The sequence below is a fragment of the Cephus cinctus genome, unplaced genomic scaffold (genome assembly GCF_000341935.2).
Source record: "Cephus cinctus unplaced genomic scaffold, Ccin1 Ccin1_scaffold0123, whole genome shotgun sequence".
Taxonomy (NCBI): Eukaryota; Metazoa; Arthropoda; class Insecta; order Hymenoptera; family Cephidae; genus Cephus; species Cephus cinctus.
Window position 1 is genome coordinate 1,892,187 of NW_014332857.1, and position 24,254 is coordinate 1,916,440.

A 24,254-nucleotide genomic window follows, 5' to 3' on the forward strand; every position below is an offset into this window, starting at 1 on the left:
TGCAGAAGATGCAATTGCTCGCAGAAATAGATACTACAATGAGATTCCAGTGCTTACTATATTTTATTCCATGCAGTGAGTACAAATGCACAGTGACGAATTCGCGTCGCAATCGATCTGTGCCGCAAAATAATATTTATATTAGGTGAAACGTTATTCTTTAAATTGTTTTATAAAAAAATAAGAAATGTAAGTCTCGCTTATTTAAAAATTAATGTTATACATTATCTTATAAGAATTATAACGTTTTCAAGGATACATACATCGTACGATTAATATCCAGGTACGAGAGACAAGATAATTTTCTTTGGCGGCGAGTATAAAAAGCGATGGTACAGACACACGTTTCCAGTCGCACTGGAAATTCGCCAGGAGCGCACGGAATCGTAAATCAGTCGAAGCAGCGTTCACCATTGTCGTCTCGATTGTAGCTTTGCGTTGCTGATTGTGAAAATTCCCAATTGGGACATCCGATCAATGTTAACTCGATTGGCGTTACCGATTTTACGAGTATCGAAATCCCCAGAATCTTCCGAAGAATCGGTATTTTGATTTGACGATTTCCACGCTCCCCCTTGTCCCGTTGTGCTTGTATCGCTCATTTTCGAGGCAGTAATAAGCAAGCTCCGTGTCTACTGATACCGGCAATGACGTCTTTGCGTGCCGATCGGCAGGAAGTTATGATTTAGTCTCCTCAAGTCTTAAACGAGAATTGGACTTCCGGGCTTGCGGGTATCATTCGCATCAGGGCGACGAACTCGTAACGCAAGTCGACATTATTGTACTACTGCTTGCGCTTTTCTTCACCCTGAATGGATCGTGAATTCCAGTCGTGCTGGCCTTTGCGTTCTTGACTAATCCGAAGCGGCGGCGCAAAGCATGGTAGACCTGTCTCTTCAGGACGAACAGGATGAATATCAGGACACCCTGAAGACAGTTCAGGCAGTCCGAGGCGTAGAAGATGTAATTCCAGTCGATTATCAGATAGGCGTAGTGGTTCAGGATGTTTGAGATGAATTCGAACATCCAGGTTACACCCATTACGATGAAAAGTTTGACGTTCATTAGTAATCTGTAAAAAAAATTATACGCTATTATTTCAAAAGATTTTTGGATGTCGATAAGTTTTTATTTCTTTAAGAGTTTAGCTGTTTATTTTTTAATATCTGTAGGTCTTACGGGAACGACTAGTGCTGTCCCTGACAGGGCAGCGAGGCTGGACCAATTTCACAAAAGTTAAGATAAAGTCGAATAAAGATTGCTCATCTCTGGTATCCGTGAGATTTCACCTTTTTTCTCACATTCTAATTTTACTAGGGCATTTGCCTACTCCTCCACTTGCATGTAGTTTTTATGAGGGTCAAATTGTTTATTTGCCTTTTGCTCGTCACGCGAAATCGAAACGTTTTTCGGATTCTCCAAGCACGTCATCTTTTCTGCTTCGAGATATCTCTTCAGCTCCGCGTTAAACGTTGCTAGCGAATCAGAGAAATTCAGGAAGATACAGAAATGTATCGCTTCACCAACGAATATCGTCCTGGTCGAGGATGAGAACGATCTCTTACTTATTCCGAAGAGAATCGATGATTTTCAATATTCCTGTAACTTTAACCATCTCTTGTTCTCGCAGAGATTGCACAGAGGTTCCTAGGGAGTTGAAAAGTGAACCACTTCTTTAAGGGTGTTTCCTGAGCTTAAGGGGGTTTTCCCCAAGGAGCAAAGATAAACACAACGACAGATATCTCGATAGGGTAGCACATTAAACACAAGGAAAGGACGATCGTCCTCGAACAGAGGAAACGCCAGTAAGTTTGTCCAATCGAACCACAATCAATCCAGATGCTGAGTCGACTTTGAGTTTGGTAGGAAAAAAAGTTTTCCCAAAAGTTTCTAATCGGAAAATTATTCAAAGTCGAACCTAACGGTTTTCTTTCCAACAGCGTAAATCGGAGAATGACTCTCTTCCCGTTTTCGTACCAGACTTTATTCCGGATGCTTATTATCTTATAGTATTAGTATTAGAGTCGCGTGTACTCTGCCGGAACTCTCCTAAATTCTATGTGAATCGTACGGAAATCCATATATGTATGAATTGATGTAGATTAGGAACAGAGGTAGGTACCCGGCTAACTTTAACGATTCCCTCGGGTCCAAGTATAGTTGCGGAAACGAGAGAAATTCGTTGGTCGCAGTGGCAGCAGTGGCGTCACATAATTCCCAAGTAGCAAAAAGTTCACGGTTCGCTGCTGATGTAACGTCGCGACGCCAAAGTATTCGCTATTGGTATAAAAAGGGTGAAGGCGTGCGACAGTGCTGCTCATTAATTACGTGGCTATGCTGCTACGTAGCGGCCTGTGTTTATGCGATATATCATTCGTTTCCGGCACTCTCCTGTTACCTCGGTAAGTGACGTCACGTCCGAACTTTGTTTAAGTCTCCAATTTTCGTGGTAACGGCTATTTTTGCGAACGTGACTCGTGACTCGGCAGCCACATAACCCATAAACTATAAACAGGGTGGAGGATTTTCCTTTTGCATAGCAGACTGCATGGGACATTGCTGTGCTGTTGAGCCGCTGTTTCCTTCGCGAAATGAACGTGTTGCTGAGTTATTTCGCGTGAACACGTTTTACTGACTTCTCCAGAAGAAGAATAGCCGTGCCACCGTGAAGTTGATACGAAAGAATGAAAAAAATATGAAAAGACAAGACAAACTTTGGACAATCGAAAGATTCAACTTTTTATTTTTTTCAACATGATACGTACGTCAGTAGTATAACAAAAGGGGTACTGGACACAAATTCCTGCACTGTTATTTACCGACGCTTCGAGACCTCGTCGTCATTGAGTCTTAATATCTTTGAAGAGGGAAAGGTTCATGAAAGAAGCTGACAAATCTATTCGGATCACCCTGACACTTTATACCTAGCACCACCCGATTTCTGGTTACAAGTTAATAAAAGGGGCTACACAACCCCAGAACTGTTCATAACCCAAAACTATTTTTCATTGATAAACAGACAATCAACAAGTATTTTTTGCCGAAAGGATTATTCAGTCTAACGAATGGACGAAGCTACTTGAATCCTTATAACGGTGGTTTTTTCAACTGCCATTTCTCCTCCACTTTTCCAACTGCCAATTTTCCATTTTTCCATCTTCCAATTTTCCAACTGCCAACTTTCGAAATTTTACCTTACTACTCTTTCAAAAAGCAGGTCACGGCTATTAATCGAGCAGTCACGCTACACAAAACTGACTGAGGGACAGAGGACGCTAGAAAATGTCACGTGAAATAGCCGCCGGCCTGGGTGCGGTCCTGCACGATTCAGCACGGACATTTAGCAGTCGAAAGTTCTGCAAGCTTCTAGAAGTTTCTTATAGGAACCACGTTTCTAATGCTAATCAAATTTCCCTACATTCTCTCCCATTTCACCTGAAGTCGCTTCGTTCTGCTTCTTCATGATTTTTGTCTGCTTCTCTCAGATTACACATTTATACCCAGTTATCAATTTATAAAGAATACCGTTATCCCGAATGGGGGTTATTACAGTCTCGCCGCAATCGGTTTAATCGGCTTCGCCTATCCACTTCTTCAATTATACAATCTTATTAAAGAAGCGGAAGGAGCAAAAGCATCTCAAGTGTCGTCAATGACAGTGAATAGATTAGACTTCGACTCACCTGGTTTTGTCAGCCCGGAAACGGCGATTACGTGAATCGGAAGGATTCGCCATGACCCTCTGTATTTCCGATTTGACACGATTGCAGCTTCGCGCCGTCAAGGCAAAGAACACGATGTTGATTATCAGTTGAATCATAGTGGGAGCAGTAAAGTAAATAAATTCTCCATGATAAATCGATTCATCTGAAAAAAAATATTCGTAACTATAAAAAGATTGAACGGAATTGACAGTTAGAATACTCTCTCTTTACGTAAACGACGAGCCTGATACAATAGCCTGTTGCTTCTGCGGGACAGGCGGATGGCGCTGTTTAAGTTCGACTTCCGTTCTCGTAAACACTTATCGTGTCTCTGCTATTTTAGGCGGCACAGTGAGGACTAAATTATCCTGAATTAATATTTGATTACAATCGATTAGCGGTCGATCAGAGGGGACAATAAGATTCATATTTTGGAATGATTCTAATACTTCCGTTTGAGGAAATGCACGCGTAGGACTTTGGCTGGATTAGGGGATCGTTAATCAGAAATGGAAGATATATGGTCAGAAATGGAACCTTACTGACTATAGGGGACTATAGTCAGGAAGGAAGCAGGCGGATGCGGCTGGGAATGCATTGCACTCTATTTAACCCTCTAACTCGGTTCGCTCGCTCGTTTAACAGATGCTGGACCGGCAGCTTGGAAAATTTAATTAATTTTCCCATCTTCGTTTTTGCACCCTGTTCGATTATACACCTCTCCACACCGAACCACTCTGTCACACCTATAACCTATAACCCTTTCGCCCGGTGTGAATTACGTGGCTGCGCAATTGGCAATCCCATTGGTGGTCAATCGATTGAAATGCTAATGACTCGCATTCCGCCTCCTCTTCCTCTTTTAATTCGTCTCTAATGAGTCATGATGATGTTCCGTAAGGCGATCAATCGCGACGTCTTTTTCCTTTGAAATCTTTTAATTATCACGCAATTACCCACGATCCCTAATTGCACTCAGTGTGTGCTCACGTGTGTATAATAGCCAGTGTAAACGGGGGAAGTACCGTGAGCTGCTACCAAATACGTCGAGTTGACCTAACGACCTCACGAAATTCATTGAACCTCCTGATCTTTCCTGGACCTGATTAATCTGGCCCAGCCTCGCCGCAGTGCAACTTCTCATGCGATTCTACAAGTTTTAATCAAGGCGAGACCCAATTTTAACGAATTTTAACGAATCTTCCCGATGACAACTCAGCCAGACTGTATCATAATCAGTTAATAGATAGGATTCATGAATCCGACGGACCTTTCACCCAGCCATCCCGTAGCCCATCCGTCAACAGAGTTCCTCTTGTCGCCCGATATCCCGATCATCTACGACTTACCGCAACTCCACGGCGACAAGAAAGATTATAAAACTTTGAGTAGAACTTTTCCGATAGATTTATAGTCCAATTTTCCAAAGTCGACGGAGACACTTACTGTGGAACCAACAACTCTTCTTGCCGATGTATGGTCGGAAGTACGGATTAATGGAGTCGTACTGATCTAGGAGGTAGCCCAGGCTGCAGATCAATAGGGGTAGACCCCACGCGTAGAGACAATAGCACAGAAATCGTTTACGCTGTCCGTCACCCTTAGCTGCGCGATTTGCTGCTCCTGAAGCACCACTGCAAACAGAAATAAACCATCGTTAGAAAGGAAGTATTTTTCAAAAGATTTTATTAATACGGCTCTCGAGAGATTTCATCGGATCTTTCGTTAAACACACAAACTGGCCGTCCAAAGTGAAATATGGTTTGGCACGCGAAAACCGAGAGGACCGGAGGTGGATGCTGCGCGACCATGGGAGACAATGCCTTTGTCTTTTGCTCCCGTATATTTTCACAGTCTTCCACTACTAAGAATCAGAATCTTCTCGAAGAATGACACGGATAGGTGTTATTCTCTTTTACGCAGCATCCACGCGATTCCAGCATTTCGGAAAATTCGCACGAGGATGAAAATGTGGACGAAACCCATTGAGATAGATAGACGAAATTCATAGCGAATGACTCAACGCAGTTCAGCGACTAGCTCGACCTTGAAATAATATGCGAAATAGCAGCTGGAATGTGAATCGTTCTACGGTCACTTACCCGAAAGTCCACCAGATATCAAAGCACATAACGTTGAGCCACGAGAAAGTCGATAGAAAAGCAAACAGCATCACGTAGCCTGAAATATAATATAATCATTAGATATCACTGAGAAGTAATTGAGATGTTTAATAATTTTTTCTTTTCCTTTCTTTTTTACCTAAAGTCACACAGTTTAAATTCCACTTTAAACCGAACTCCTGTTCGTCTTCAGGGCTGCTCCTCGGAGTGGACAAGGTCGTGAAGACCAGACATAGAAATGCCACCAGGAGGCTGCTCACGTAGCACATGAGAGTTTTCCCATGGAGATTTTGCAGTCCCGGTAGACATACGTAAACCAGGAGAGTAATCAGGAGAAAGGTGCAACTGGTCATCATGAGTACCATGTTCACGTAATATCTGAGATAAGAGATAATAAAAGGTAAGAAAGTTAAATTTCTTATATTCCCTAAAGTCCTTTTTTTTAGTAAGGTCCTGCTTGTACCTCAATGTACATCGATAAAACCAGGAACAGGTACGTGAAATGCATACGCGAGGAACAGGTACGTGACTAGTAGCGGCAAGAGTGGATATCGATCTACTTTGGTTGACGGTAGAAAAATTTGAGAATTGCAAAATTAGAAGGACAAAGACAGTCATTTAGTAGATTTTTGTAATCTGTTTTCTCTTGGCTGCATCCGTCTGCCCCAATTCACGTTTGATTCGTCTCGCGTAACCAAGAATAGGAAGCACCAAGGCGCAAAGCACGAAGCACGAATAACTATAGGATTATTCCCGTTTTATCACTGACTAAACAAACCGGTCGAGTGGCCAGCAGCTCTATCTGGCAGCATCCGTTATTTCTGCCGAACTCCCTGAAAATCGCAGCCATGCGAGTCGGTGGTTTATATTCAAAATTATCAGTGCTTTAGATATGCTGTTGTCATTATGTTATGGTCCAGGTGGTTTTGAAAATTGAAATATTTAATATTGTCCCGCGCACGAGGAATTCTTTATCGGTCGGCTCAGCTAACGAAACAGCTCGTTAATTATTTTCCTATAAATTACCAATAATTCTCTCCGGACGTAAAATATTTGGTTGTTTGTTAAAACTCTCATGGAGCTGTGCAAGTGATACGAAAATGATAACCCTCGTCGTGTCGCAGCCTCCCTGGCTGGTCCAGGCCTGATAATAATTGAATCAAACCCATTAGTCACCTCTTCAATTTAGTAACTGGCATGATCCGTGTCTCCCCAACGTGCTCCAAAGTGCGAATCGGTTTTTAATTCGAAAGTTCAGCCGGTCCAGATGAAAATCCGTGGCTGAACTTTTTCATCCATACGTCTTCATCAAGCGCTGATTCGACGGAGCACTTTGGATCTCCCGGTAGGCCTGGAATGGCTGGAAGGGATTGGCCCCGAATTCATCTTCGAGTGATCAACCCTTCCAGCCCTCGTGGCGGAGGGTGGATCTGCGCACGATTTCAATTTAATATTCACTCCTAATCTTTCCTCGGCCAGCTCCAATACAGAGGCTTCTCTCCGGGTGCCAGCATCCCGACTCATCGATCTTCCTCGTTACCGTGCAAATCGCGGCGGTAAACTACGACCCTGCCTGCCTGACTATCTGCCCGATCCCTTATCCAGTCGATACCCAGACGTAGACCTACCTGGTGTTAAGCACGTCATTCACGGGCAGTGGATCGAAACATACGAAGGGATAGAAAGCGTCTTGGGTTCCCGAGCGATTGTAGAGAAGATCAAAACAGAATTCCTGGTGCTCGTAAGTTTTGTATCCAGGTACGAAAAGATATCCTTCCGACGTAATGTGCCAGTTATCGTGTTTCTCAACGGGATACATCCCGTCCAAGCAGGGATTGCCAATTAACAGACCGTAATCTTGAAGGAAAATTGCTGCAGTTAGTATACCTGTCTTACAGAACGGAACAAGGAATGAAACATTTTTGAGATTACCTGTAGCCCGAAGGACGTCCTCGGAGCGGTTGGCAGTCATGGTCGAGATTTTAGAAATTTCCTCGTGCAGTTTATGGACCGTCATGTGACTAGGAAGCGGCTGACATATTCCGTTAACGAACGCTTCGTCCTCGCTGCAACATTTCCTCAGGCAGGGATGATCCTGGCAAAATTCAGGTTCCCGGCATACGCGAATCGTCAAGAGGTCCTTCCTGGGATTAGAGTCGACACAGGAATTTTCCTGATTCACCCAAAAACTCTTGGCCTTATTGGCCATTGGGACTGAAACCTGAGAGGAAGAATTTTTGTCAGATCTTAAAAACTTTTTTTTCAAAATTTCAGGGTCGGCCTGAGAAAGCACAGTCTTCTCAACAAAGACATTCTTTACATTTATTAGAAAATTAAAGGCCTCTCTCAAAGCTTTCAAGAACGCACGCATGAGGAGACGAAATGGCCTTTCCGCTATCTTACGTTCGCCTTGGCCATTGACCAGGATCACTGACCACGTTTCCGAATCAAAGAAAACATCCCCTGACGCATCTTACTAGTCTGATCCCAGCTTGGATTTTCGTTTTCAGCTTTGCGTTTTCGGATCGAAGAGTGCCGAACAGGACTCTCGTGCGGTTCGCCCGCAATGCGGGCATTCGCTCTAGGTTAGATACGCCCCTGCGATTCTCGCAGACTCTCGACAGATCCATCGACGAGAAAGATTTATTTACCGTGCAAACTCGATCTGTTCATACCGAACCAACCCTTTTTTCCACCCCCTATTCTTACTATTCTTACTGGACAATGGAATGGATTGTGCGCTTCGTGTCTCTTCAAACTTTTTTTTTTATACATTTCCTTCGCTCTTCCTTTTTCTCTCATTGACACTCTTCCTCGTCTCCGATTCGGCGTCTGTCCTCCTCGACGCACCCACTGAACTCTTTGAACTTTCTGCTTTCTCCTGGTATACCTATACTTGCATAACACCGTAAACATAAGCATAGAAAGAGCCGAGGAAGCAATCCAACTCACGCCCGCCATATCTTGTCCCTCGAGAGGGAATAAATTATCGAAGAAAAAGGCAGACTCGCTCGAGTTGTTTTCCACAACTACCGGCGCCCCTACTCGTCGCTCGGCAGAATCTCTTCTCAGCCTCTTAGACTGTAATACTTGGCAGCCCGTATACGCGGACTTGTTAAGTTTTAATTAAAGGTATCCAATGACAATAGTGTGACTTCAGTATGACTCAGAATTCAAGCATATAGATATAGTGGTCCAAGTACACAGGTAATCTACTATATACCGTCGTGTTTTCGTTAATTTTAAATATCTTGGGTATTCATGTAATTTCCAGAGTTACTCTAGTCATTTAATCTGCGTGTGGAAATCTGAATCAGAGACGAACAGCTTCGCCATGAAATATTATGTCATTACTGTCGTCGCGAGGAAACCAGTTTTGTCTCCTGGAGAAGACAGTTTCCCACGTTAAGTAATGCATGCTACTTCAACGTGATATACTCCGAACTGTCAGGTTTTCTGATTCAAGTATTTTTATAAGATTTAGCATAACCTACCGAATATCGTTCCTCTTGAATCACGATACTAGCGTAGTATCAGTAAGCTTTAGCATAAATCATTGGGGATCGAAACACGGCTTTAAAAAATTATTAATAGATAATTCAATGTATTCAAATCCATGGAAAATCCATTAATCTTTCTTCTCGAAAATACGCGAATCAAATGATTTATCGCAGTACAGAGAGATATGAGATTCGCGATAAATATTTCATAGCAGTAAATCACTATTAATGTTGATAGATAAAGATCTAATTATGCGGTCATTGGCTTACCTGAAGTTGTCCCGAGTGGAAATTGATGTCGGTGACATTGACCTCGTAGTCCATAATTGCATGAGGACACTCGGGTGGCCCTCTGAGGAGGGTGACGTACTCCAGTATACCAAGACCGGCTACTAGAGACGTCACGGGAACTTCCTGTGAGGCAGGTACGCAGGCTCTGCTGGAAGTGCTGAAGACCTCTCCCGAAGAGCAGCATCTTCGAAGAGGGAGGACTGTTGGCTGGTGGATGATCATTGATTCCTCCTTGTAATTCGGATTTTCTGAGGCGCAGTTCAGCACAGCGAGGAAACTGGACTGATTGGTCCGATAAAGGACATCCAAGCATGCATCAGCGGAAATATCAAGTGGAGCGGAGGCCAGGGGTGTACTCCTGAGGTTCTCCGATGGGGAGCATGTTGGGAGGCCTCTGGAGAATGGGTCCAGTTCGTAGAGTTCCAACGTGTCGTAAGGAGCCGGTATACAGGCGAAGACGTCTCCATCGGTTGATAGAGCTTCTCCTGGTGAACAGCATCGACGGATTTTAGTAGACTCTGTGATCAAGACCTCGTTCAGGAGGTAGAGATGGGTTAGCAGAAAAAGAGGGATGATCCTCATGGGTTTCTTAGGGACGCGTTCTCTCTCTGGGAATGACGTCATTACGGTTCTTCCTTGGTCTCGTTCTTGAGGTACGTGATGAGGAACATGCATGGGAACTTTGAAAAAGTATTGGCTGTGCGCGGTGCTTTTTACACTCTCGAGATTAACGTGTGGCCCATTTTTCATTTGACCTCCTTTGAATTCTCAAATAAAAGCTGCGTCCGTCACCTCCTCACTTTCTTCAATGTCTAATCTTAGGTGTGCACTTAGAGAGCAGTGACGCTCCTCCTTGACATGGGTGCACCAGGTTGGTCTGCGACTTCCGGTAATTCGTCTCTTCTCACTTGGAGGTTATCTTCTCTCTTTTATTTTTTTTTCAGGGTCGCACCACTTTAAACCGTCTTCAGTGGGCAGAAGCAGGTAGAACGTAAGAAGGAGGCCAGGAAGAATTTCACCCCGGTAATTTTCCTTTTGGTAAACCTGAGCGCCCTTGGCTAGTTCCTCTAGACTCCGGAGCAACGTTCACCCCTTAGGGTTTTCGGCCTTGTTCTAGTGACCTAGGACTCCACGGAGATTAGTCTAATGCTCTCCCGCAAAGGCAATATACATGACCTAGAGTTACGTCGAATCGAACCAGTTCGAAATGTCGGATCCGTCGTTTTCCCGCAAATCAAAGAAATCGAAGATCGGACGTCGAGGAAAGCGAGGATGCAGAAGAAAATTGCCGGAAGCGATGGGAGAACACAGAAGGTCCTCAACGAGGAACTTCCGATGGTCGTTACGGTTGGGTTTTACTCCCTCTTCACTAATTAGCTATTTAATTACTTAAAACTTCCAAGTGAAACGGCCGAGTTATCCGGAATATCTTCTTTCTTTTCTTGTGCTTCCCACTTGATCTTTCCGAGATTTCCCAAGCAACTCGGAAAAACTCTGAAGCTGAAGGAGACCCGACGCGAGTAGCGAATTGGTCTGATGTGCCCCAAGAGCGACGGAGCGACGGAGCGAGCGGCCGAGCGACTGATCGGACTAATTGAACAAGTCGGAGCTGAGAGAGTGGTGCTGGTTGATGATGTTGCTGCTTGCTGGAAGGCTCGGACACGGAGCCACTAGGCAGGCACGCACGTCCATAGTGGTCAGCTTCGATGTATTCGTGAGGATCAGCCACGTGTCGGAGTATAGGCACGGCATGGTGAACGTCGCCGACGCCCCCCACTTAGATACGACGTTTCTTTTTACTGGCAGCGACGCCTCCCTCTTTTTAACAGGGACTGGGAATGAGAATGATTCGGAGTTGATCTATGAACACGCGTCGCGACGCTTAAAAGTGGATGATGAAGCAAACACGTAAATTCTTTGAAATAGGAAGACCGGTTTTTTATTATTGGCAAGAGCCTATACCATGGCTACAGTAGCGAAGAGGTTAATTAAAGAGTATCCTGGATTGTCGCCAGACCGCATTTTATTTCCTTCTAAATTATCTTTACGAAATTAGAAATAGTGTTGCCATTCATTTTTTATGGTGACCTACTGCGCTCCAGCTGGATCGGGTTATCACTGTGCTTATTCTCTAGTTGCAGAATGAGGAACTTATGCTGTAACAGCATTGTGGCTTTGCTTCTTACTGAGCGTCATAAAAAGTCTTGCGATTTTTTCAAATGTTCGCTTACTCCCAAAATTTGTAACAGATTAATTATTCTCGAAAGGTATATCCGATAATATAACTCACGTAAGCCACAAGGCTCGATTTAATCTCCAGGCAAAGATCAACCGCCAAAATGACTGTTCCGAGAGATTCCACAGTCATTTCCGCACATTCTTGAAAATTCGCAACTCCTATCCGCATACCTCCCTATCTCCCTCCCTGCGAATATTTCACATGCCCCTAATTAAATTCGAATCGTGACGCCGGCTCAACCCTCTTCGAGAAAATTGAAAGAAACCAGGGCGAATAGGCGAGGGACGGCAGGGGTCGTGCTCTCCGACAATTGGATTCCTGGAATAAATTAATTTGTAAATACACCCCTTTCGCAACTCCTGAAGGCATCGTAACAAATGGCACCAAGGGTTGATTAGCGGACGCTCCCCACGACCTTGACGATAGTCCCAGCAGGATTGCGCGAGAGATTATCAGCCGAGCCGCGGATAGGCACTTTGGTCTCCCCAGGAACAGCTGAACTCGAGAGGCTAATTGACACCGTAGGCGCCAGGGTGGATCCGTGACGACGACATCGAGATATGACGTTCGGAGTCTATAGAGTCCGCGACAGAAAATGAGTTGCCAATTAGAGAATGGGAAAGCGATTAATTTGGTCAGACAGGAGTAATGTGCATGTAGAACATCGGTCAGCGGGGTCAGCCTCGAATTACATACCCAGCACACTGACTGGCACATCCACTACCGTTTAGCCGTCACGCCCAATGATTAATTATAATGCTCATCAGCGCTATCGTTAGCGGCTTTCCTCGAATCCTCGTTACACGCTGCGCCGTCTGTCGCGACTCACGACTCGCCATTTGCTTCGTATACAATCCAACAACGCCGTTTCCAGTTTCGTCCCTTCTCAAGTTTCCGATTTTACGAATCGTCACAAGAGGAGAGTTACGTTCAAGCGACATTTTCTAGACCACCTTCTGGACTCTCCTTAACTTATCGAATACACGAAATCTTCGATAATACTGTGAAAACAATTTTTTTACAAAATTTCTAAATTATTTTCCAGAAATTCGTCCAGGTTGGTCTCATAAACGTGTCGTGTGTTGTGTCACACGTGATCTCCTCATGCGATCAACACGAACTTTGTAAACGTTCAGGTCAGCCATAAGTCGACCAGACCAGGGTATCCTCTTTCCGGAAATTCCACTGTTTTGTAAAATGGCCGACTAGTGACATCCTGTACGAGCCATAACAAACGATAATGTGTCGATGCATGAATTGATGGGAAAAGAGTGGACCTGCAGTCTACTTCGTCAATTTGATGCTATTAAAAGGCTGTCGATGCTGCACAGCGTCCGTCAACGTGTCCATTGATCTAGTCATCGCAACCGGCTTCTTCTTTTTTATTAATTTATTAATTCTGCAGGCTTTGATTACATCACCCGTCAGCTTGCTTCTTTCACGCCATGTATGATAACAATTTGAAAATAATGACTTTCCAAACGAAGCAGCCATGTATTACGTTGATCAATGTCCTCTGCCTCGTTGTGCTACGCAGTTATTGTGATATGTGCACATAATTAACGAATCAAGGGTAGGAAGGATGCTGGTCGAATTCCGTTAGTCATAGACTAACGAGGAAACCAATTGGTTAACGTCCCAAGCAGCAAGCATGAGTAATCTTCGTTTACGTTAGGATGTATACAATAGAGACGTGATTTAGACGCGAAACGTTCGTTTGTAAATGGGGCCTCCGAGACTGGCCAATCTGCTGGTCATAAAAACGTCACCCTATCGTCTAAGTCATCGCAGGACGGTTAAGTAGCCTCGAGGAAAACTGGCAACGAAGGTGGTTAAGAACGCAGGGGGTTGGGTTGGTATGAAGGTGGTGAGAAGACGAAGGTTCAGCTCACAGGGACGATAGGGAAGCCTCCGTGCCGATAACGTCAGCTCTAATGATCGATAAGGGAGGCGGCTGATTTCACCTTGGGGTGAAAAGAATCCAAAGGCAAGTTAAGGGTCGGTCGGGGCGGTACGTGTGCAGTGGCGAGTCAAGAAAATATCAGAGGAAAAGAGTGAATGGAACGCTGGAGGCTGTCAAACGTAGGAAGAGAATTCTTCGGGATTTTGCAATTGTGCATTTGAGATAAAGGCCTTTGTAATCGTTAGTTAATGACGAAGAGAGGTTTTTCATGCGACAACCAGACAAAGATGAAGAAACGATTCTGAATTTATCCATTAGCAGCCGGCACCGTCTGCAACCCTTGTGGAATAACGCTTTTGCGTAAATTCCCTGGTATTTCTCATCTCAAGACAACTACTTCTGGTACACGTGCGCGATTCACTACGACCCAATTATCATCTGAATAAATTATTCCCATCGGCCTTACCTCTATCCTTCCAATCCTTAGTCTCCTTTCTTCTCTTTTCATCGCCAAGAGAATTTTGGCTGCTCAAGGAGCAGCTTTACAGAAGACCTCTCAGAATTTCTCTAATAAGCACAACGTCTCTCGTGATCGTAACTGATCTGTAACCTTCCGAGTCTTTTTTATTCTTCGATGGTAATTTTTCTTTCCTGTACTGATGCTAATAATTGTCAGCTTCGCATCGAAACATAGAAGGAAGCAGACGATGGATGGCATGAGAATATGGTGGATGGCACCCTGGAACTAACACGTGTTTGACCGATCAACCGCAGGTGGTCTTGGACCCTGCAACACCTGCGAATGGCAACCAATAGGACCTATGAGTACGTGCCAGTCTAAACAGCAACACCAACATAGTAGCATAACGGGCATATAACAGTTCCAGGAAGAACTGTCAGGTGGCAGCACATGCCGCGGGGTCAGAACTTTAAGTGAAAAGCAAAAATGAGTAGGGAGATGCACAACGCTACGATTTAGCGCCATGATTTTTGTATCGCCTAAAACCGTAGCGTTGTGCATCTCCCTATACTCATCTCCGTGAAAAGCATCGAACTCGAGATTCGTCGTCGACTGGAAATTCGAGAACGCTTCGATAATATCGCATAGCAGCTTGATCCTAGGGAATTTCGGGTTGTCGAGAAGGAGAAGGACGGAGGCTGCAGCTGGTGCATGGGCGCATGCAAGACAGAATACGTTGCTTTCTCACTCAGGAGTAAAGTGGTTGTGCGTGCGGGTGCGCTTTTATCAAATCGATAAATTCCTGTGGCCTTCGTCTTTCTTCCCAACAGATCAAGCCTGAACTGTCAAGTCGCTGACTTCAGGTTCATTCAGGGACTCAGGCGCTCCCTCTCTTGGCAGTCTGGCTCTTGGGAAACTATCACTTTCTGCATTTGTGTATAAAATATTAGACTGAGAACATCATGTAATTCATTCGTTCGGAAATCCTGAAATTGTGTCTTTCACAACTTTCGATATCCTTGTGCTCCAGAGTGTGGTCCAATCCGCAGGCGATCCGACCGATCCGTGGGATCTGAACTCCCAGTCACTTTGACGTCGGCGTGGATGTCCTCCAGGAGTTCGATCTTGACTTCGTTATCTCTCGGCTCAACGATTCTGCATCTACATCGTCGACAGCAGCATTTAACATCGCTTTGATGCACCCTGTGTACATGCACATGGATCTAGATTAATGATATTCCTTATGCGTGTGTTATTGATACCTAATTCAAATCGAATAACTCAGTATTAACAGGGTCCTTCTATTCTTCGAGAATGATGGATCAAAGTGGGCCAATGACACCGGAATCTCGTTGAAGTTACACCTGTTCGTGATTAATCAGTGATATTACGACTATTTCATCGTACGATGAACTCAAGCGATTATCTGGAATGGTCCTAGCTGTGTCAGTTAACACCAGACTCAATTACCTAATAAGATATTGCTGAAACGATGACTCGACACCCTTGTTGAGTTCAGATATTCAGGATTTCACGGAGTTCAGGTGATTCTATGACATGTCGGAGATGTTCAGCTGTCCTAGAGAGGCTGTACGGGTCAAAGTTAAGGTACTTGATCAGCAAGATCTTGTCTTTGTGACATGTTTGTTTTACACAACTTTATTTCTATGGACTATAATCTGAATACGCGTTACTAGTTAAGACGAGGATGCACGGTCGATGTAAGAGATGAAATTTTTTCTCGTAGAAATGCGAGACACGACATCAGCCAGAATACCGGAAGTTCAGCGTGGATCCTCAAATCACATCGATCGAGGTTTTACAAAGTATCCTAATCAAGGCATTTGATATTAAAGGGTAATTTTGAATAATCACAAATTTATTTCATTAGAACCAATTGATTGATCGCTTTGTTTTACTCAAACTCCATCGTTTGCAGAGAATTCACGGTGTCTTATCGAGCAATAGACGATTATGGCTCGGAAACGTATTTATTTCTCTTATCCGACTGGGACCTCGATGCTGCATTTATCAGGTGAGTTTTAATTTTCATTATTTTTATGAACCCATTGCTGCAATAACCAAACGACTAACCATATTTTGTTCTTCAGTGCTTCGGAGCCATATCTCTACCTTCAAGTCAATCTTAAGCCTTTTGGCGAGTCAGGCGACTGCGAATCCGACTGGGAGCAAAATGCTCAGGAAGTGGCTACCAGACAGGAGTCCGGTTTTCCTTACAAAACTCCAAAATTACCAGGACTCATAATGAACAAGGTGTAGAATCTCATCAAACTTTTGTTTTCTTATAGAAAGTGACAACGACCTCCAAGAATAATGAGGTTGCCCAATTTACACAGATGGAGAGAACCCTGAGCCTGGTGCAACGTGCTCTAGGAAATTTGGGCGAGGAGTCGCACCAGACTATTCAACCTCCCAGGCCACCGCTCATGGATGCTGAGTTCCGAAGATTTCTCGATCCTATTGGCCAAGTGATACATTCCAAGGAGCTTAGAGCTGTCATATATTTTGGTGGAATTGAACCGAGTTTGCGTAAAGTAGTATGGAAGCATATACTCAATGTGTATCCCGAGGGTATGTCAGGTCGAGAGAGGATGGATTACATGAAGAGGAAGGCTCTGGAGTATCAAAATCTTCGAGAAAGATGGAGGAGTCTCGTTCAAAAGGGACAGAATATTGGCGATCTGGGCTACGTTACGGGGATGGTACGAAAGGATGTTCTTCGGACTGACAGACATCACAAATTCTATGGCGGATCGGATGACAATCAAAATACCGCCAGTTTATTTAATATATTGACCACGTATGCTCTGAATCATCCCAGTGTCAGTTATTGCCAAGGTATGAGTGACCTGGCGTCGCCACTTCTGGTTACGATGAGGGACGAGGCTCAGGCTTATATTTGTCTTTGTGCTTTGATGCGAAGACTTAAAGATAATTTCATGCTGGACGGTATCGCTATGACTAAAAAATTTGCTCATTTGGCTGAAGGTACTGATTTTTTGTAATGTTGTAGAATTGTTTTCAAATTTTTTTTTATGGAGAAGTTGAAACTTTTATTTTGTTTAAGGTCTGCAACACTACGATCCGGATTTTTATGCTTACCTGAAATCACACCAGGCGGATGATCTGCTGTTTTGCTACCGCTGGCTGCTCTTAGAAATGAAGAGAGAATTTGCTCTGGAGGATGCACTCAGGATGTTGGAAGTTCTCTGGGCAGCTTTACCAGCTTCACCTCCAAACGGGGAACTCTCTCTTGCAGAAGTCCCGTTTCCCCCAGCTTCACCTCCACCCAGTCCGAATGTTAAACAGATTCGAGAGAATGCTTACACAAAAGTCTGTGCGATCAGAAGACAGAGTTCCTCGGCGAGCATCGCCAGTGGTAGGAGAAGAAATCTCAGTTCGGATGAGCCACCGTTAGAGACAACCAGTGAGAATGGTGAATCCAAGAGGTAACTGACTTGAAACGTTATATATAAAAATAAGTAAAATTCCAAATAAAATTGTCTCGCTATTTTAAATTCCACTCATAGCCGATAAATATAAATAACTTTTTCAGATCGATCTCACCTTACGAAGCGTTCTCCGAACCAGAGAATGATTTGACTTCCGTGAAAAATCGGAAAAACATTTCGACCGAGAAGTGCCTGAGTACCGATTCCCTACAAAGTAAGACGAAGCGAAGTAATTTATTAGAGCTAAAGGATCGTCTGACTTTGGTGAACAGAGAGAGAGGCGACATGGGAGATGCCGAGAAAAAATGTGCGAGGGTTGTAAAGAATCTAAACGAATTTTTGAATTTTACGACTCTGAACAAGAGTAAAGTCACGCCGAGTGACGAGAGGGAGCTCAGGCGGGTCTCCAGTGAGAGCGGAGTCGTCAGGGTCGTCCGGGATGAAACGAGTTCACCGGACGATTCAACAGACTTCTTCCCAATGACTACTTCCATGACGAGAGAACTGAGACTGGAATTAGAGTCCTTAGATAGACAAGTTTTTGGGCCCTCGCCGCCCAGCGAGCAGCAGTGCGATTGCATCCTCTCCAAAAGGGAAAGTGAAATTGCTGAGAGCGAAACGGAAACGGAAGTAGCAAGATGTAGTCCAGCAGCGGATGTCTTCGTTTGGGAGAATCCATTGCATTCGCTGCAGCAACGTCATCATCCAGCTACTCCGGACGAACAGGCCGAGCTGGAGTATGACGGCGAGATCTTGGAGGATCAAAATGGCGTCAAATCCGTTACTCCAATAAGATTACTCAAGCGTACAGCTAGGTCAGTTAAAAGTTCAGTTCTTCGAGAATCCCGTAATCGTCTCGCAGTGTCGCGAACGAATACGGTAGAAGGAACTATTTCCAGATCGGAGTCTGCGTCGGATAGTGAGGGCAACACCGACAGCTGGCACCAGAATACGACAGCTCCCGACAGTCCGACTCCACCGATCCAGGAACACTGCGAAGAGGCTACGGAATTGACCAATCTAATTCCGGCCGGCACTAGTGAGGATCAACTTGGTGGTGGCTCATTACCACCACCCAATGAATTCGGTGGTGGAAATCCATTCCTTATGTTCCTCTGCATTACCCTGTTGTTGCAACATCGTGATTTTGTGATGCGGAATCAAATGGACTACAATGAAATGGCAATGCATTTCGACAAGATGGTCAGACGACATAATGTCACAAGGGTGCTCAATCAAGCTCGGCAGCTTTTTGCGGGATATCTTAGAAGACATTCTGCACCTGGGAGACCGGACTATGTAAATGTCTAAGGTAATTCCTGTCCAAAGCCTTCTTTTGAGATTAATCTGAATCGAACCGTTAAAATTCTTGCACTTGCGTAAATACTTAATTAGAACATTTCTTAATGGAACTTGGAATCTTGGTGCTCTTGCCCTTTCGATGTATATTCCAAGTTACGAAAGACTAAGAGAGGCTAAAAAGTGTTAAGCTTTTTGATCTTTCTCTGTCAACGTGACACCCCAACATAATCACATAATCACACATTACATTCACACGCGAAACACTAAAATTTAATGGATGCACAGTTGCATTATCCCAGAGAATACCTTTCCTATTAGAGTTAAGTTTTTAGCTTAAATTTGTAAAATAAGTACTACTATCTATAGTTGCTGAACCTTATTTTGTTCTTCAAGAATGTGCTTAAGGAACGACAATAAAGTGCATTTAATTTTATCGCATATATATCTATCGAGAGTGTACATAATATCACATAAATAATTTTTATTAGTCTTTCATAGTTTATACCAACAGAATTTTTACAACTATCAATACATCATTATGGTCTAAAAAGTATTAAATAGTATATACTATAATAGCCCACAAGCGCTAATTATCACTATCAAGTAGCTTAATCAGTTCTTATACACCAAAACTTTTGTAAAATTATTTTGTACGCAGGCTATTCAGATGTTTACTTTTTTCTGTTTCCACCACCACCAGCTAAGATCGATAGGATTCTTACAAAGATATTCAGGGTATCCAAATAGATGGAAATGGCACTACGAACAAACACAAAAATTCGTATTAGTTTCAGGAGTCGTAACAAATACCAGAGGACTTGTGACTTATTTTCACTTACTTGTTTATTGGGTCATATGGTTTCATGTATCCATAGGCAACCTGAGGATGTGTCTTTGCATCCCTTATTATCCTTTGGGTGTCATACATAAGGAATCCGGAGAAGAGTAGAAGGCCTCCATACAGAGCCATAGAGTGTAATCCTGCACCAAGAGCAGTGGTAGGCGGTAAGAAAAGGGTTCCCATGGAGCTTGCAAATACTACGCCAAGTCCAATGGCCAGGGGGCCACCCATATAAAGGAATTTATCGTTGGGAGCGGAAAGAGCAATGGCAGACAGACCACCGACTACTCCAGCTGTATACCATGCTGCTTTTATAACTAGAGGACCTCCAAGGAGGCTTATGGGTGCCAATATGGCTCCCATGACACCCGTGTGTATCATCCATGCAATCTGCTTAGCACCAAATCCTTCCTTGTAAGGAATACTCTGGGCTACAACGCCTGATCCGATCATAGCAACCATACTAAGGCCTAGAGCAACCCATCCTTGACGCGAGACGATTTTCATAACAGTTGGCGAACGCAGGCATAGGGCTCCACTTGCAGCAGTCATTAAAACTGAGCCACCAAAGTACATATAAGTTGAGTGAATGCGATCTTTTACATATTGTGGCCACAATCTGAAATACACATATATGATTGAAAAGTTATCATAGCTTTGTGACGGTGGTTAGAGTATGACTTGATTATTTAGGAAGTTTTAAGATACATACCCCATTTCATCTATGGCACCAGTTTCGGAGGAAAGACCCAATCCATAGAAACACAGAGCTCCCAGTCCTAGCGCAGCACCTCCAGCAATGGCTCCTTTGCCAACATTAAATGCTGTAAGCATGGAATATACATTGTTTTAGTACTATTATATCTAATACAATCAAAAACATGATGCTGACATCAGATGAAATCTGAAATGTTTACCTGATTCTCCAGCGGGTGCCATGACCTGTTCCATAATAGTGCCTCTTTTGCGAGCAGTACGAGTAAACGTTGTACGGCCTTCATCGGCAAAGAGTCTAACACTTTGAATTTTGGTTTTAAATTGCTTAGGAGCCACTGGAGATTTTACCAGACTAGTCACTTGGGGCGTAAGACTAGCCCTGCAAACTCTGGCGAGCATCATCTTCGTTCTTTAATTTTCGTTTTCTGTCGAAAATAATACAAATTTAAAGGTTAATAGCCATGCAACGTTTATGCAGTGAAGTCTCTACTTATACGATTTGTCAGAATAAAATTTACAATTCTTTAAAATTTATGGAGATCCTGTAATTAGGGGTGAATAGAAGAAACTTGTGTTTTGATGGAAAATCGAGTGTTTTTGAAAAAATTTGGATTTACTCACATGATGCAATAACAGTGCAATTGTTTTCTCGAAGTCTCGTGAATTTCAAAGTTCACATGCGTTGCACCGGTCCAAGCATGAAGTGATTTTTAGGGACGTCACGCAATAGATGTCGACGTTTCAGGACGTCGAAATTTCTCGACATGGACTTTCATATTGCCATCTAGGGGATACAAATACAAAACTTGTCAACAGTTATGATTATCTAAGTCTAAAGAAATTGTAATCACTGTGAATATTAAAGGAAACATACGTAACGGTAGTCGGTAACTTATTGACTGTGATAATTTCTACCAGAAAGTTAACTAGTTCAGATAACTAGTCCTTTTCTTGCCTTCTCCTAACTTCTATAATCAATAACTTCAGAAGGCCTACAAAGTACAGTTTCATCTCGCTGACACTGTCTGGCGCTTGTTTGCACAGAATACTGATGTCAATTGACTTCTATGCCAATACGAACGAATGTATTCGTGACGCGCGCATCTCGAACGCCTTGGTCCAATTCGTGAGGCTGCACTTATTTATAAAAACACAGGAAACGTGGGTTGCACGAGGTGCATTGATACTGTAGCATTGAGAAAACGAGGCTTTGTGTTGTGTCGTGATATCAATGCTAATCGATGCAGCGACATCGAGATCGCGAACTGACACTATGTGACAGCAGCTGACATCGGGACAGGAACACGTTGGGATAATCGCAAGCTTATTGTTAGATGGCGTCAACCTGCCGTGGCGTGACCCGGAAACGAATCGCAAGCGGTCTCGGTAGGGACACCGCTCTCCGACTCCGATTGCGATAGATCGAAGAAACGATCTACATCGATCACGATCACGATCACGTCACCCTCACCCCGACCCTCAACCTAGCTGGTTGCCCGCGGCCTGCCGACGGCCAACGGTACTGGTCGCTGCTATTTATATTGACAAACCCACTTATTTGTTGGATGGCAGCCGTTTTATTGCTTCGCCGTTAAATCAAGGCTTTCTGCTTATCACGAGTTTCGCTGATAATTGGTCAGCGAATTTTGTTTGCCTGATCAAAATTTCTTTAATTTCTTAAAGAACCTTTTCGATTCTGTTTATCATCTTTTGGAGGCTAACGGGTTCCGAATATCAGCGTGTCGGGAACGTGTCCTGACTACCGCAGACATTGTAGCTACACAAGGAGACGGTTCTCGTTCTCCAGCGACAACTTGTCCTGCGGTGTTCACGATTTGACCCAGCTGACCTCGCCGCCATAAATTCCACGCCGCCGCTTGTCACTGACTGCTTTTTCCATACGGAATCTATTCCTGGCTTTTGGAACTCGGATGATCCGCCCTCGCACAATTCGAGCGAGAGTGCACCACGTTACTTCCCGTACATTTATCCTGGCAGTGCAATTAACTGAGCATTAAAATGTCGTAAAAAGCTTGCCGGTTCTCCATAAAGCACTAAAGCCCAGAACGGTAGAAGAAAAAGGACACAATGAAAGGAGCATAACGTTCACGCCAGAGAATGTTGCCGCGATAAGAAATCGCTCTCTCGGATTTCAAGCAGCGACGCTTCTACGACAGCGACATCTTTCACAGCCAATCAGTCCGACGCAACAGTCCAGTAGAATTTAGCGAAAGGATCGAAAATATGTAAAACATCAATATAAATCTCAAGGCAATTCCTCCAGTAAAACTGGCACCGCGCGTTGCAGGTGGTCCCGGAAAGTGCAATTCCAATTCGCACAGTTCTCGCATTTCCATAAAGAGCAGAGGAAAGTGGCGTGCATTCCTGTTGGACTGCTCGGGCACAAAGGAGCTTGGAAAAGACAGAGCGAGCCACCTGCACACTCTTCGACCGGCGTAGGTGGTCCGCTGGAGCAAATGTCACAACTGCAACACCGCGCCGGGATATCCTCCGCCGTTATCCTTTCGCGGACGATTCTGGCTTAACGAGGATCGTGACGACGCTCGGATTACGTCTTTGTGGACTTTGCAACTGAGAGTTTACTTCTTCCAGAGATCCCTGGACTCGCTCGTCCCTCCGCCCCCTCCGCCGATTCATCTTCTCCTCTACTTCTATTCTACTTCCACTGCTCGTCTCCTGGTACGTCGCTGCGGTTACATACCTTAAATAAAGATGGCCGATTGATCAGCTGATCAGCGACAGGAGACATTCATACGGTAGACATGGAAAAGGGATTCAGGTCCGAATATCTCAGTACTGCGTGAGTAATATCCTGGTGGAGGCCCAAGCGGACAGGCTCTCCAGGTAACAAGAGCGCGCACAGCTATAATCGTGGATCAACTTCTGACTACAAGCCTATCGACCGCGCTACGAGGCTCCGCTCTACCTCGATTACCTACCTACCTACCCACCTACTTACCTATCCAGTTCCCTCGGTCCGACTAGGAGCAGTCGGACCCATCAAGGATGCTGGACACACGCACACTGCTACCAATCGAAGGAGTAGCACATTTTTATGTTTTCCCTCGGCGCTATAACTATACATTAGTTGCAAAGGGTCCGCGGACCGTGTCGTCGTTCCGCTATCTAAACTATCTCAAATAATTAGAAGTACCAGCACTCTCCGGATATCTCGACTATCTAACGTACGAGTAATCGTCTGTTTGAATTTGTTGATCGGCCCGTTATCGCTTAATTAGCTTGGGCGTTATCTCCTTTATGAAATCGTCACGCGCGATCCAGGATCGGCTTTTCGATTATTTTGCCGTTTGTTCCGCGGAATCGTTCCCGGCGCTATCTGAGTCTCCTTCGGAGCTGCCTCGTTAGGCCGCGTGGCGTCTCCTTTGGCTTCTCGGCTCCGGTCCCGTGGATCCGCCGAACGCTGAAGAGTTCGGCAAAAATGATTGAGAAAAATTGCATAACCGAATCGAAAGGCGAAACGAATCCCGTTACCTGCACGCTCTGCACTCCCACACACGATTGGCCTTGATATTTCTCCGAGCAACATTCTAGGATGACTGCTTGTTTTCGTGTCATTTGGTATCACCTTACGATGTAACCAGCTGCCAATGGATGCATGTATTGGCAGGCAAGCCGTGACGAATTCGACTCGTGCGAGTTCATCGGCATCGTCGGCGTCC

The 24,254-nt window shown here is 44.3% G+C and overlaps 3 protein-coding genes across 5 annotated transcripts; 1 reads left to right on the forward strand and 2 right to left on the reverse strand.

The window, feature by feature from the left end:
- Nucleotides 1-44: 44 nt before the first annotated feature.
- Nucleotides 45-10,741, reverse strand: LOC107275050 (G-protein coupled receptor Mth2). The gene is made up of 8 exons (XM_015754795.2): nucleotides 9,598-10,741; nucleotides 7,760-8,048; nucleotides 7,456-7,684; nucleotides 5,967-6,205; nucleotides 5,807-5,885; nucleotides 5,151-5,338; nucleotides 3,684-3,867; nucleotides 45-1,072 (listed from the first exon to the last, which is right to left on the reverse strand). Exons 1-8 carry the CDS (start codon nucleotides 10,366-10,368, stop codon nucleotides 745-747), a joined length of 2,307 nt encoding a protein of 768 aa, XP_015610281.1. The 5' UTR covers nucleotides 10,369-10,741; the 3' UTR covers nucleotides 45-744.
- Nucleotides 10,742-14,787: 4,046 nt separating this feature from the next.
- On the forward strand, nucleotides 14,788-19,437 carry LOC107275153 (TBC1 domain family member 25). 2 transcript variants are annotated; one of them, XM_015754994.2, is made up of 8 exons: nucleotides 14,788-15,828; nucleotides 15,968-16,077; nucleotides 16,160-16,255; nucleotides 16,332-16,494; nucleotides 16,578-17,229; nucleotides 17,309-17,690; nucleotides 17,798-18,508; nucleotides 18,593-19,437. In XM_015754994.2, the coding sequence occupies exons 1-8, from the start codon at nucleotides 15,778-15,780 to the stop codon at nucleotides 19,002-19,004; spliced, it is 2,577 nt and encodes an 858-aa protein (XP_015610480.1). In that variant the 5' UTR covers nucleotides 14,788-15,777; the 3' UTR covers nucleotides 19,005-19,437. The 2 variants fall into 2 exon arrangements, with proteins under 2 accessions (XP_015610480.1, XP_015610479.1); XM_015754993.2 differs by having other exon boundaries at nucleotides 17,798-19,437.
- A 24-nt stretch (nucleotides 19,438-19,461) lies between these two features.
- On the reverse strand, nucleotides 19,462-21,331 carry LOC107275154 (growth hormone-inducible transmembrane protein). 2 transcript variants are annotated; one of them, XM_015754995.2, is made up of 5 exons: nucleotides 21,175-21,331; nucleotides 20,754-20,978; nucleotides 20,549-20,660; nucleotides 19,835-20,455; nucleotides 19,462-19,754 (listed from the first exon to the last, which is right to left on the reverse strand). In XM_015754995.2, the coding sequence occupies exons 2-5, from the start codon at nucleotides 20,953-20,955 to the stop codon at nucleotides 19,667-19,669; spliced, it is 1,023 nt and encodes a 340-aa protein (XP_015610481.1). In that variant the 5' UTR covers nucleotides 20,956-20,978; nucleotides 21,175-21,331; the 3' UTR covers nucleotides 19,462-19,666. The 2 variants fall into 2 exon arrangements, with proteins under 2 accessions (XP_015610481.1, XP_015610482.1); XM_015754996.2 differs by having other exon boundaries at nucleotides 21,072-21,301.
- Between the last annotated feature and the right edge of the window lie 2,923 nt (nucleotides 21,332-24,254).